The sequence below is a fragment of the Zea mays genome, chromosome 10 (assembly GCF_902167145.1).
Source record: "Zea mays cultivar B73 chromosome 10, Zm-B73-REFERENCE-NAM-5.0, whole genome shotgun sequence".
In the NCBI taxonomy this organism is placed as follows: domain Eukaryota; kingdom Viridiplantae; phylum Streptophyta; class Magnoliopsida; order Poales; family Poaceae; genus Zea; species Zea mays.
In genome coordinates, this window is record NC_050105.1 from 97,019,509 (window position 1) to 97,032,884 (window position 13,376).

General features: G+C 44.1%; 1 protein-coding gene across 1 annotated transcript; it reads right to left on the minus strand.

The window, feature by feature from the left end:
- Positions 1-1,387: 1,387 nt before the first annotated feature.
- Positions 1,388-2,950, minus strand: LOC100273145 (membrane protein). The gene is made up of 3 exons (NM_001147592.1): positions 2,537-2,950; positions 2,183-2,446; positions 1,388-2,085 (listed from the first exon to the last, which is right to left on the minus strand). Exons 1-3 carry the CDS (start codon positions 2,756-2,758, stop codon positions 1,606-1,608), a joined length of 966 nt encoding a protein of 321 aa, NP_001141064.1. The 5' UTR covers positions 2,759-2,950; the 3' UTR covers positions 1,388-1,605.
- Positions 2,951-13,376: the final 10,426 nt, after the last annotated feature.

The window sequence follows — 13,376 nt, forward strand, 5'->3', positions numbered from 1 at the left end:
GCCCGGCCGGCCCGTCTAGACAGCGGTAATATAGCAAAGTCAACGACTAATATGCAAGCAGTCATTAGATACAATCGTATAAATAGGTTTCTTGGTCCGTTAGATCTAGATCTAACCGTATGTCATATTTAACATTTAAAATCATCTACCACCAACTCGTGTAGCTTTATAAAAAAGCCCTAACAAATTACGATTGCACATACAGTTGGATCTAGACCTAAAGATCAAGAGAGCTGCTTGTATACTAAAAACAATAGTTAATTAACTCCTTCGTAACAATGATAATTGCAGTTCAAATGTCTATACAGCTCGGGAACAAACCAGTTAGCCACTGACATTCAGAAGGGGGTGGAAGAGCATGATCCAGGACCATAAGGCTGAATCAAGCCGATTGCTGTGGATAAGGCCCCGTTTTGTTCCTTTAGTCTCATGACTAAACTTTAGTGACTAAAATTTAGTCACTAAAGTATCATGTTTGGTTCCAGTGACTAAACCTGACAAAAAACATTAATTGGTGCGAATAATGACTACATTGCTCCTATTAATTAGTTGATGTCTGCTGCACTAAGAAAGAGGAGAGGGTAAATGCGATAAAAATCCTACCTTAGTCCCTTTTAGTCACCCCCTTAGTGACTAAAGAATTTAAATTTAGTCACATCACTTTAGTCACCATGTTTGCTTCTTTATGACTAAAAGTGACTAAAGTTTAGTCACTCCAAACCAAATCGAGCCTAAAGAGAATGGATGACATATTTAGCTATCTTGGATGTAAACATTTGTACTGTCAATATTGACCACAATGTAACTAGCTTGATTTGGTAATAAAAAAATAAAAACCACAGTTCAGATCAGCTAGCCAAGTTTTAGATCAGGCAAACAAATGTAGATACTTTACTAACTTACTACTCCCTTCGATCCAAAATAAAATTTGTTTTACCATTTTACTTGATTCATAAAATAATTAATGTATTTTTTACGTATACGTTTAGATTCATTATCATCCATTTGAACATAGACATATAAATCAAGAGCAAAAGCGACTAATAATTTGAGACGGAGAGACTATTAAAGGCTCATTTAGTTCCTAAATTGCCAAACGGTGGGACTAAAATAGGAACTAAACCGTTTAAGTCTCTAGTCTCTCAAATGGTGACTAAAGGGGACTAAATCATATTAATTCCACTTTTGCCCCTCTTTATTTCAGTTGAACTAATGAAGAGGTATTTTAGTCCTCTTATAATTCATTTAATATGTTCTGAATACTTTTAGCCTCTAAAACCAAATAGCATAGGGACTAAACTTTAGTCACCTAACTGTGACTAACTAAACTTTATTCCCTAGACTAAAATAACCAAACCGCCCTAAGTAGCAATAAAAAATCAGAGTTCAGACCAGGCAAACGAATGTAGATACATTACTTTTAACTTGCACCTTAAACAGGTCATCATGCATATGATACAAGCTGCACTTCATGCACATACAGTGAATTACACATATAGCGGATGAAACAACAGGTTCTAAACATGGACGTTGTGGAACAAACAACAACATGGTGAACAACCTGGACAAGGGGTATGGCCCAAACAACTAAACGACAGTGTGGCCTTAGGTCTCCTTCAGCTTCGATTCAGGGACGGCCTTCCTGAACCAAGGGATCCACACCGAAGTCCTCTTCTGGTATAGCTTGTACGCCTCAGCACGGTGCTCCTGCTTCAGCATGCGGCGCTCGACCAGCACCGTGACGTAGCCGAGGCAGAGGCTGTTGACGAGAGGCCCCAAGAACATCCACCGCTGGCCCAGGTTCCACGCGAAGAGGTACAAGCCCCACCACCAGAGCTGCTCGCCGAAGTAGTTGGGGTGGCGCGAGTACCGCCACAGCCCGTCCTCGAGGGTCGGGACGGTTGGCTCGCCCAGCCGCTTGAGCTTCTCGTTCCTGGTCACGAACCTGTGCAGCTGGGTGTCAGCGAAGTGAGCGATGAGGATTCCGGCAACGCAGGTGGCTGCGGCCACCAGGTCCCAGACGCCCCATGGCTGGTTGCTGGAGTGGATGGCGTACATCGGCAGGCAGATGCCGATGAGGAACACCTGTATATATGTCAGCCAACGACTGGGCGTTTCAATAAACAGATTACTACGTTTCAAACACGATGCAAGTTGGATCTGTGGACAGAACCGTGATCACCTGCTGGGAGAGGTAGACGGCGAAGAACGACATCCACCACCAGGTGTTGCCGTACTGGGCACGCATCTCGTTGAACCTCCAGTCCTCCCGCTTGCCCAACTCCCATCCCTCCCGCCTGAGGTAGTTGTGCGTGAGCCTGGCGCTCCACGCCCACGTGAGCGCTACGGCCACCGCAGACCTCGCCGCGTCCGCCACGGATGCCGGGTGGCCGCGGTAGTAGTGCAGCAGCATCACAGGGATGACGGTCCAGTACAGGTCGATGAGCTGCTCAGGTGACAGATACAGTAAGAGCCGAGTAGGCATTGCGTCGAACAGGTTGCGAGCAAGCGTGTTCGCAGTATAGTGCTTGCTTACCCAGTGGTTGGAGAGGAGGAGGCCGACGAGCCAGAAGAGGACGTCCACGTTGAGGAAGAAGAGGACGTTGGCCAGGACCAGAGGGTGCGCTGCGCACCACGAGGCGAGCGGGCTGGCGCCGGTGTCCCCGCCGGCGCGGACGAAGGAGAGGTAGAAGAGGATGGAAGGGAGCGGGACGAGGAAGGCGACGACCATGTTCTTAAGGCTGCTGCCGCCGGCCATGGCGATCGTCGGTGGGTGTGCTCGTCACTCGAGTGTGTGGTGAGCTAGGGGCAATGGAATGGAGCTGCTCTGCACCTGCAGAGGGATGCGATGGAATTTATAAACACAGAGGCACCGCATCATGTAGGCGTGAGTGATGCATATATGATTGCTCCTGACGGCCCCGAATTTGCTTTCACTCCCATCTCTGAGATCCCGCGTGTTATTAGTAAGCTCATCATTGGTTTTAGCACAAATCTCTGATGGCGCGGTTGATGATGACCGATCATCATCGATGTTGGGTGGGTCTCTCTCCCTCTCGCTCAAACAAACAGTTCTAACATATGGACCAGATTTACATAAAGCAAGGAATTGATTAAGCCAAACAAGTCCTACCAACGGAACTGAAAGCCGGGACGGAATATACAAAGATATACAGTATATTTTTTTCATGCAAGGATATTATGATATCACAATCAAGCAAGGTAAATCTCTTTCGAATCTTTGAGATCTATTTCAGCTGCCTCTTTCCAGGGTTTACCTTACCGGTAAAAAAACCGGACCTCACCTATTCTCCGATTTCTCGATTTTTTTTGTTTCCTAAAAAAAAATTCGGATAAAATTTAGAAAAAAAAGTCCCTGCCTCTTTCTCAACAGGCCTTCCAGCAATTCTAATGCCTCGACAATAATCTTCAAGTGCATCCAGTCATAACCAGTCCAAACATTTAGTCCTACTCTTGGAGGCAATTGGACTTAACAAAGGCATATCATCGGCTTATTGACCATCCTGCTTTCATGTGGATATGGAATTCGAATTGTTAATCCAAGCACAAAGTTTTATTTCTGCTTTCTTCTTCATTTCTATCTTTATCTTTCTCTACTATATTAAAGAATCAGTTTCAACGGTCGTTCCGTGTCATCTTTTTACAAATAACGTCTCGCATCTATTTCAAATTAATCACCTAAACGTACATCCCCTCCGTGCAACCTTGCACGGGCCCGCTAGGCCCGACGCCCGCGGGACGTAGCTCCGGCCAGGCACAGCACGCCGGGTCGTTAGTCTATCGGGTCATTTGGTTAAATCGTAAAATATTAAAATTTAAAAACGTTTCAAAAGGTGGGGTTACTAGGTGAAGCCGTATAAACAGTAGAACATCATGTTTATGTGTTTTAATATTGAATATAAATTGTACATATGTATATACGATTTTTTGTAAAATAAAAAATATATAATCGTGTCGAGCCGGCCAGCACTACGGGTCGAGGCTACAGCCCAAGCACGGCAAGCGCACTCGTGCCGGGCTGGCCCAGACACTATTAAATGGGTGAAAGAGAAATAGGGTCAAACCTTTTCCTAAATGATTTTGGTGGTTGAATTGAACAACACAAATTATTGGACTAACTAGTTTGTTCTAGAATATATGTTCCACAGGTGCCAAAGGTTCACAACAAACCAATACAAAGTTATAAGAAAGGGTTCAAATGAAAGGAGCAATAAAAACCAAAGGGTGCCCTGGTCTGGCACACCGGACTGTCCGGTGCACCACCGGAAAGTGTCCGGTGCACCAGGGTGGATCAACTCCAACTTGCTAGCTTCGGGTTTTCGGGGAGCCTCTCCGCTATAATTCACCGGACTGTACGGTGTAGCACCGGACTGTCCGGTGTGCCAAGCGGAGCAACGGCTACAGCGCCAACGGTCGTCTGTAAAAGGTGAACAGTGAGCTACAGTGCGTGGACTGCACGCGCAGAAGTCAGAGCAGGCGCAGGTGGCACACCGGACAGTGAACAGTGCTGTCCGGTGCACCACCGGGTTGTCCCGTGTCCCCACTTGTCAGAGTTTCAACGGTCGAACCCCAACGGTTGGGTGACGTGGCTGGCGCACCTAACAGTGTCCGGTGCACCCGTCGACAGAAGCCTTCCCCAACGGCCACTTTGGTGGTTGGGGCTATAAATACCCCCCAACCACCACACTTCAAGGCATCCAAGTTTTCAGCCAACACACTCAATACAAGAGCTAGTGCGTTCAATACAAGACACAATTAGAGTGAATCAAAATCTCTCCAAGTCCCAATTCCACTCAAAGCAATAGTGACTAGAAGAGAGAGTTTTGTTGTGTTCTTTTGAGTTCTTGCGCTTGGATCGCTTTTCTTCTTCCCCATTTCTAGTTCCTAAGTTCTTTGTAATCAAAGCAAGAGACACCAATTGTGTGGTGGTCCTTGTGGGGACTAAGTGTCCCAATTGATTGAGAAGAGAAGCTCACTCGGTCTAGGTGACCGTTTGAGAGAGGGAAAGAGTTGAAAGAGACCCGGTCTTTGTGACCACCTCAACGGAGAGTAGGTTTGCAAGAACCGAACCTCGGTAAAACAAATCACCGTGTCATCCGCCTTATTTGCTTGTGATTTGTTTCTCGCCCTCTCTTTCGGACTCGACTTTATTTCTAACGCTAACCCCGGCTTGTAGTTGTGCTTAAACTTTATAAATTTCAGATTTGCCTATTCACCCCCCTCTAGGCGACTTTCAATTGGTATCAGAGCCCGGTACTTCATTAGAGCCTAACCGCTCGAAGTGATGTCGAGAGCACACGCCAAGAAGGAGATGGTGACCGGCGAGAAGCCCGCCACAAGCCACGGGAAAGCTCCATCGGGAGAGTCTGGCAACAAGAAGAGGGAGGAATCACCTCCCCGCGTCAAGTCGCACCGGAGTGGTGACAAGAAGAAGAAAATGAAGAAAGTGGTCTACTACGAGACCGATTCTTCGTCGCCTTCCACCTCCGGCTCCGACACGCCATCCGTCACTTCTAAGCGCCATGAGCGCAAGAAGTTTAGTAAGATCCCTTTACGCTACCCTCGCATTTCCAAACGCACTCCTTTACTTTCCGTCCCACTAGGCAAATCACTGGTTTTTGACGGTGAAGATTATTGTATGTGGAGTGATAAAATGAGGCACCATCTAACCTCACTCCACACTAGTATTTGGGACATTATTGAATTTGGAGCGCAGGAACCATCCGTGGGGGATGAAGGCTATGATTCGGACGAGGTAGCCCAAATCCGACACTTCAACTCCCAAGCCACTACTATACTCCTCGCCTCTCTAAGTCGAGAGGAGTATAATAAGGTGCAAGAGTTGAAGAGTGCCAAGGAGATTTGGGACGTGCTCAAGACCGCGCACGAAGGAGACGAGGTGACCAAGATCACCAAGAGGGAAACGATCGAGGGGGAGCTCGGTCGATTTATGCTCAACCAAGGAGAGGAGCCACAAGCCATGTACAACCGGCTCAAGACCTTGGTGAACCAAGTGCACAACCTCGGGAGCACCAAATGGGATGACCATGAAATGGTCAAGGTTATTCTAAGATCACTCGTTTTTCTTAATCCTACTCAAGTACAATTAATTCGTGGTGATCCTAGATACAAACTAATGTCTCCCGAGGAAGTGATAGGAAAGTTTGTGAGCTTTGAGTTGATGATCAAAGGATCTAAACAAATCATCGAGCGAGGCACCACCTCCACACCCGAGGTGCAACCCGTCGCCTTCAAAGCGACGGAGGAGAAGAAAGAAGAGTCTACTTCAAGTAGGCTCCCAATCGACGCCTTCAAGCTCGACAATGAGGAGATGGCTTTAATCATCAAAAGCTTTCGCCAAATCCTCAAGCAAAGGAGGGGGAAGGACTACAAGCCCCGCTCTAAGAAAGTTTGCTACAAGTGTGGTAAGCCCGGTCATTTTATTGCTAAATGTCTGTTATCTAGTGATAGTGACAGGGGCGACGACAAGAAGGGAAGAAGGAAGGAGAAGAAGAAGTACTACAAGAAGAAGGGCGGCGATGCCCATGTTTGTCGGGAGTGGGACTCCGACGAGAGCTCCACCGACTCCTCCTCCGACGAGGATGCCGCCAACATCGCCGTCAACAAGGGTCTTCTCTTCCCCAACGTCGGCCACAAGTGCCTCATGGCAAAGGACGACAAAAAGAAGGTAAAATCTAGAGCCTCCACTAAATATGCAACATCTAGTGATGAGGATAACGCTAGTGATGATGAGGATAATTTGCTTGCTCTTTTTGCCAACCTCAACATGCAACAAAAAGAAAAGTTAAATGAATTGATAGGTTCCATTCATGAGAAGGATGAACTCTTGGATAGCCAAGAGGACTTCCTAATTAAAGAAAATAAGAAGCATGTTAAGGTTAAAAATGCTTATGCTCAGGAAGTAGAGAAATGTGAAAATTTGACTAGTGAGCTAAGCACTTGCCATGATATTATCTCAAACCTTAGAAATGAAAATGCCAAATTAATTGCTAAGGTTGAGAAGTTAGATATTTGTGATCATTCAATTGTTAGTCTTAGAAATGATAATGCTAGTTTGATTACTAAGATTGACAAATTGAATGCATCTCTCTCTAGCCTTAAAATTGAGAATGAAAAATTAATTGCTAAGGCTAAAGATTTAAACGTTTGCAATGATGTTATTTCCAATCTTAGAAATGAAAATGTTTTGTTACATGCTAAGATTGATGAATTAAATGTTTGCAAACCCTCTACATCTACCATTGAGCATGTTACTATTTGTACTAGATGTAGAGATATTAATGTTGATGCTATTTATGATCACCTAGCCTTAATTAAACAACAAAATGATCACATAGCTCAACTTAGTGCCAAAATAAATGAGCATGACTTAGAAAATGAAAAATTTAAATTTGCTAGAAGCATGCTCTATAATGGGAGACGCCCTGGGATTAAGGATGGTATTGGCTTCCAAAAGGGAGACAATGTCAAGCTTAATACCCCTAAAAGATTGTCTAATTTTGTTAAGGGTAAGGCTCCCATGGCTCAGGATAACGAGGGTTACATTTTATACCCTGCTGGTTATCCCGAGCACAAAATTAGGAGAATTCATTCTAGGAAGTCTCACTCTGGCTCTCATCATGCTTTTATGTATAAGAGTGAGGCATCTAGCTGTAGGCAATCAACCCATGTTAAATTGCCTAAAACGAAATCTCCTATAACATCAAATGAACCTAATATTTCATTTAAGACTTTTGATGCTTCTTATGTGCTCACTAACAAATCAGGCCAAGTAGTTGCCAAATATGTTAGGGCCAAACACAAGGGATCAAAGACTTGTGTTTGGGTACCCAAGGTGCTTATTTCTAATATGAAAGGACCCAAGACCGTTTGGGTACCTAAGAACAAGGCCTAAATTTGTTTTGTAGGTTTATGCATCCGAGGGCTCAAGTTGGATAATCAATAGCGGGTGCACAAACCACATGACTGGGGAGAAAAGGATGTTCTCCTCCTATGAGAAAAACCATGATCCCCAAAGAGCTATCACATTCGGGATGGAAATCAAGATTTGGTCAAAGGACTTGGTAAAATTGCTATATCACCTGACCATTCTATTTCCAATGTTTTTCTTGTAGATTCTTTAGATTATAACTTGCTTTTTGTTTCTCAATTATGCAAAATGGGCTACAATTGTCTTTTTACGGATATAGGTGTTACTGTCTTTAGAAGAAGTGATGATTCAGTAGCATTTAAGGGAGTGTTAGAGGGTCAGCTATACTAAGTTGATTTTAGTAGAGCTGAACTCGACACTTGCTTAATTGCTAAGACTAACATGGGTTGGCTCTGTCATCGCCGACTAGCCCACGTTGGGATGAAGAATCTTCACAAGCTTCTAAAGGGAGAGCACATTTTGGGACTAACAAATGTTCATTTTGAGAAAGATAGGATTTGTAGCGCATGTCAAGCAGGGAAGCAAGTTGGTGTTCATCATCCACACAAGAACATCATGACGACTGACAGGTCGCTTGAGCTACTCCACATGGACCTATTCGGCCCGATAGCTTACATAAGCATCGGCGGGAGTAAGTACTGTCTAGTTATTGTGGATGACTATTCTCGCTTCACTTGGGTGTTCTTTTTGCAAGATAAATCTCAAACCCAAGAGACCTTAAAGGGATTCTTGAGACGATCTCAAAATGAGTTCGGCTTAAGGATCAAAAAGATTAGAAGCGACAACGGGACGAAGTTCAAGAACTCACAAATAGAAGGCTTCCTTGAGGATGAGGGCATCAAGCATGAGTTCTCTCCTCCCTACACACCACAACAAAATGGTGTAGTGGAGAGGAAGAATAGAACTCTACTTGACATGGCGAGGACCATGCTTGATGAGTACAAGACTTCGGACCGGTTTTGGGCGGAAGCAATCAACACCGCTTGCTACGCCATCAACCGTCTCTACCTTCACCGAATCCTCAAGAAGACATCGTATGAACTCCTCACCGGTAAAAATCCCAATGTTTCATATTTTAGAGTCTTTGGTGGCAAATGCTTTATTCTTGTTAAAAGAGGTAGAAAATCTAAATTTGCTCCTAAGGTTGTAGAAGGCTTTTTACTTGGCTATGATTCAAACATAAGGGCATATAGAGTCTTTAACAAGTCTACTGGACTAGTTGAAGTTTCTTGTGACATTGTGTTTGATGAGACTAACGGCTCTCAAGTAGAGAAAGTTGATCTTGATGAGCTAGATGATGAAGAGGCTCCGTGCGTCGCGCTAAGGAACATGTCCATTGGGGATGTGTGTCCTAAGGAATCCAAAGAGCCTCCACATTCACAAGATCATCCATCATCTTCAAATCAAGCATCTCCACCAACCCAAGATGAGGATCAAGCTCAAGCTGATGAAAATGAAGATCAAGAAGAGCCACCTCAAGAGGAGGACAATGATCAAGGGGGAGATGCCAATAATCAAGACAAGGAAGATGATGACGGCCCAAGACCGCCACACCCAAGAGTCCACCAAGCGATACAACGAGATCACCCCGTGAACTCCATCCTCGGCGATATTCATAAGGGGGTAACCACTCGATCTCGTGTCGCTCATTTTTGTGAACATTACTCCTTTGTGTCTTCTATTGAGCCATACAGGGTGGAAGACGCATTAAGGGATTCAGATTGGGTGTTGGCAATGCAAGAGGAACTCAACAATTTCACGAGGAATGAGGTATGACATCTTGTTCCACGTCCTAATCAAAATGTTGTAGGAACCAAGTGGGTCTTCCGCAACAAGCAAGATGAGCATGGTGTGGTGACAAGGAACAAAGCCTGACTTGTGGCCAAGGGATACTCACAAGTCGAAGGTTTGGATTTCGGTGAAACCTATGCACCCGTAGCTAGGCTTGAGTCAATTCGCATTTTACTTGCTTATGCTACTTACCATGGCTTTAAGCTCTATCAAATGGACGTGAAAAGTGCCTTCCTCAATGGACCAATCAAGGAGGAGGTCTATGTTGAGCAACCTCCCGACTTTGAAGATAGTGAGTACCCTAACCATGTTTATAAACTCTCTAAGGCGCTTTATGGGATCAAGCAAGCCCCAAGAGCATGGTATGAATGCCTAAGTGATTTTCTTATCACTAATGGTTTCAAAGTCAGAAAAGCCGATCCTACTCTCTTTACTAAAACAATTGCAAATGATTTGTTTGTATGCCAAATTTATGTTGATGATATTATATTTGGGTCTACTAACAAATCTACTTGTGAAGAGTTTAGTAGGATCATGATTCAAAAATTCGAGATGTCTATAATGGGGGAGTTAAAGTATTTCTTAGGATTTCAAGTGAAGCAACTCCAAGAGGGCACCTTCATTAGCCAAACTGAAAGTGCATTCATCCCTTTTGTGAGTTTTGGTGATTTGGATAACAACACATTTAAAGGTCTAACGAGTTTGCTAAGTGTTGAACAGGAAATTCGGTATGATGAACATACTTGAATAGTGTATAATGATCAGTGAACAAAGGTTCAACACGAGGTTATATAACCAATGAGACAATGCAAATGGATATAATATGATCTCTATATTGGTTTGAATATATGGACAAGACCTGAGAAATCACTACATACATATGACCAGAATAGAGGACAAAGTGATTTAGAGGATTGGTCAAGCCAAAGAGAATAAGATATGAGAAATCGTTAATTGGCTTGACCATATTACTGTCAGTCCATATATGCTTCTATGAGAATCAAACTAGAGCTTGATTGATCTTGACAGTTATATCTAGAAGACATTCAAGCAAGGTTTACAATATTGAAGAAATGATTCTCTCAATGGATGCTCAATTTGATGTGACTCAAGAACGGCTTGATAGGGTGAAGATAGCAAGGAAAGGGCTTCGAGGAACTAAGCGAAGGTGAAGGTCAAGCGACGGCTTGTAGACCGAGGTACCATGGCTAAGGTGAAGAAGAGAGTACTTGCACTAAGTCAATGAACTAATCAGCTATGAAGAGTTATAACATGTTGATGCATCAGTAAGGTGACTTGAAGCCATGATTTGAACTCATATAAGGTGATATGGTACAAGTCACTGGGTTTGATTTGAGTTTGCTTCAAAAGGTGAGACAAAGATGTTTGTGATCCTTATGAAGCAATTCCATGGAGAAATCACACATGAGACACCAATGACTCAAGGAGTTTACTTCATTATATTTTATTTAACTTGAGTATAGGAATCGTCGTACTATAAAGGGGGATCCAAAAAGAAGGTTGGTGTTTGCCAAAGCTCAAACCTCTCTATTCAAAAGCTATTTTTGAAAAGCAAAAATCTCTTTAACGTTCTATGGTTGACCGTGGTTAGGGTTGAGAAACCTAGAGTGTTCTTGCTGAAAAGCAGCTGAACTTCTTCAACTGCAGCTGAGCTTTCCAGCTGAACTTGATTTCAGCTGAGTTGAGCTTCTTCAGCTGCAGCTGAGCTTTTCAGCTGAGCTGAACTTCAGCTGAGTTGAGCTTTCTCAACTTCAGCTGGACTCAACTTCAGTTGTGAACCTCTTTGACCATACACCAGCTGAACTTGCCTCCGGGCAGTTGAGCTGGGGTTTTCTCTCCTAAACTCACTGGTCAAGACCGGTTGAACTGGTCCTGAGGGGTAGTTCAGCTGGTCTCTGACCCCTCTGACCTCTGATCTGCAGTCTGCCAGTCAGACTGGCAAACAGGTCGCCAGGAGCTGTCAGGGGCGGTTCAACCGCCCCCCCTGGGCGGTTCAACCGGTTTTGGTCAACTTTGACCAGTCTGCGGTCAGTCTGCGCGTCAGTCTGCCAGTCAGACTAGCAGACAGGCTGCCAGGCCTGCCAGGGGCAGTTCAACCGCCCTAGGGGGCGGTTCAACCGGTCTCAGGCAGAAAAATCTGCCCAAACGGCTAGTTTTGAGCTCCACCTATATATACTCCCTCCTACCTCTCTCCCCATAGCAGTGAGCACGATTTGAACTCCATTTCTAACCCAAGAAACACCTCCCTCTCTCTCTCACACATCTCTTGCCTCTCCCATTTCAAATCTTTGGAGAGAAATCTTTGAGTGAGCTTGAGAGCTGCGGTTTTGTGCTTCATCTCTAAATCTCTCTTGCTCTTCTTCTTCATTCGAGCTTTGGTACTACATCGAGTTCTTTGTGGATTCATTACTCTTGGAGCTTCTAGCTCCTAGACGACTAGGTGTCTCTTGTGAGTCTCCAAATCTTGTGGAAGACCACAAGAAAGTTTGTATTACCCGCTCGTTTGAGCAAAGATTATTGTGTGGGCTTGACCTTTGTGGTCGGCAAAGGGAGGATTAGGGTTGAAAGAGACCCGACTCTTTGTGGGCGCCTCAACGAGGAAGTAGGGCACCTTTTGTGGTGTGACCGAACCTCGGGATAAATCTTGTGTCTCTTGTGTTCTTGCTCATTGTGTTTGTTCATGTTCTTCGTTCTCTCACCATTCCGTGGAAGATTGTTTATATCTTTTTGGTGTGTGGATTTTGAGAAGTGCCCTTCTCAGATCTACTACTTTGAACCCTGTGGATCATTTAGAACATCTCATTTCCAAAGTTAACTGGGTGAATTTCGAGATCAATCCAGTTTTACTCAGTTTGCTTCTAGTTTTTGTTGAAAAAGTCTTAACTTGCCTATTCACCCCCCTCTAGGCAACTTTCAATTGGTATCAGAGCCTAATCCTCGTTCTAACGCTTAACCGCGTGAGGAAAGATCATGTCGGGGGGACTAAGAAACGAAAGTGCTTCTAAGCTTGAAAAAGTTGAGATTGTCTCGACTTCATCTTTTGGTGCAGATGTTGATCCTAGGGCAATAGATCTTGCCATGAGAATCACCAAAAGGATGTTCCTCAAAATGAAGGAAGATGAGGCGAAGAAAAGTATTGAAGAAGAAGAAAATGATCGATGGAGACCAAACGACGAATCCACCTCTTCACAAGGTTCGTCTTTCAAATCCACTTCTCATATGTGCTTTGTTGCTAATGAGAGTGACAGTGAAAGCGAAAGTGAGGATGAGGAGGAGCATGAAAGTGGTAGTGAAGATGAGGATGATCTTCAAAACTTCTTCGCTCAACTAAGCAAGAAGAACCGGATGAGCTTGCTCAAACTCATGAAAAGAGCGGAAGAACAAAAGGAAATGCTTCATAAGCAAGAAGATATCCTCATCGAAAAAATCAAAGACTTGGAGAAGTTGACCAAAGAGCATGAGAAGCTAAAGTGCTCTCATGATGATTTGGTCCAAAGGTATGAAGACATTTCAATTGAGCAAATTAAAGCTATTAATCATTCATCATATATTGCTCAATTAGAAAATAAAAATGTTATGCTCAAGAACACAG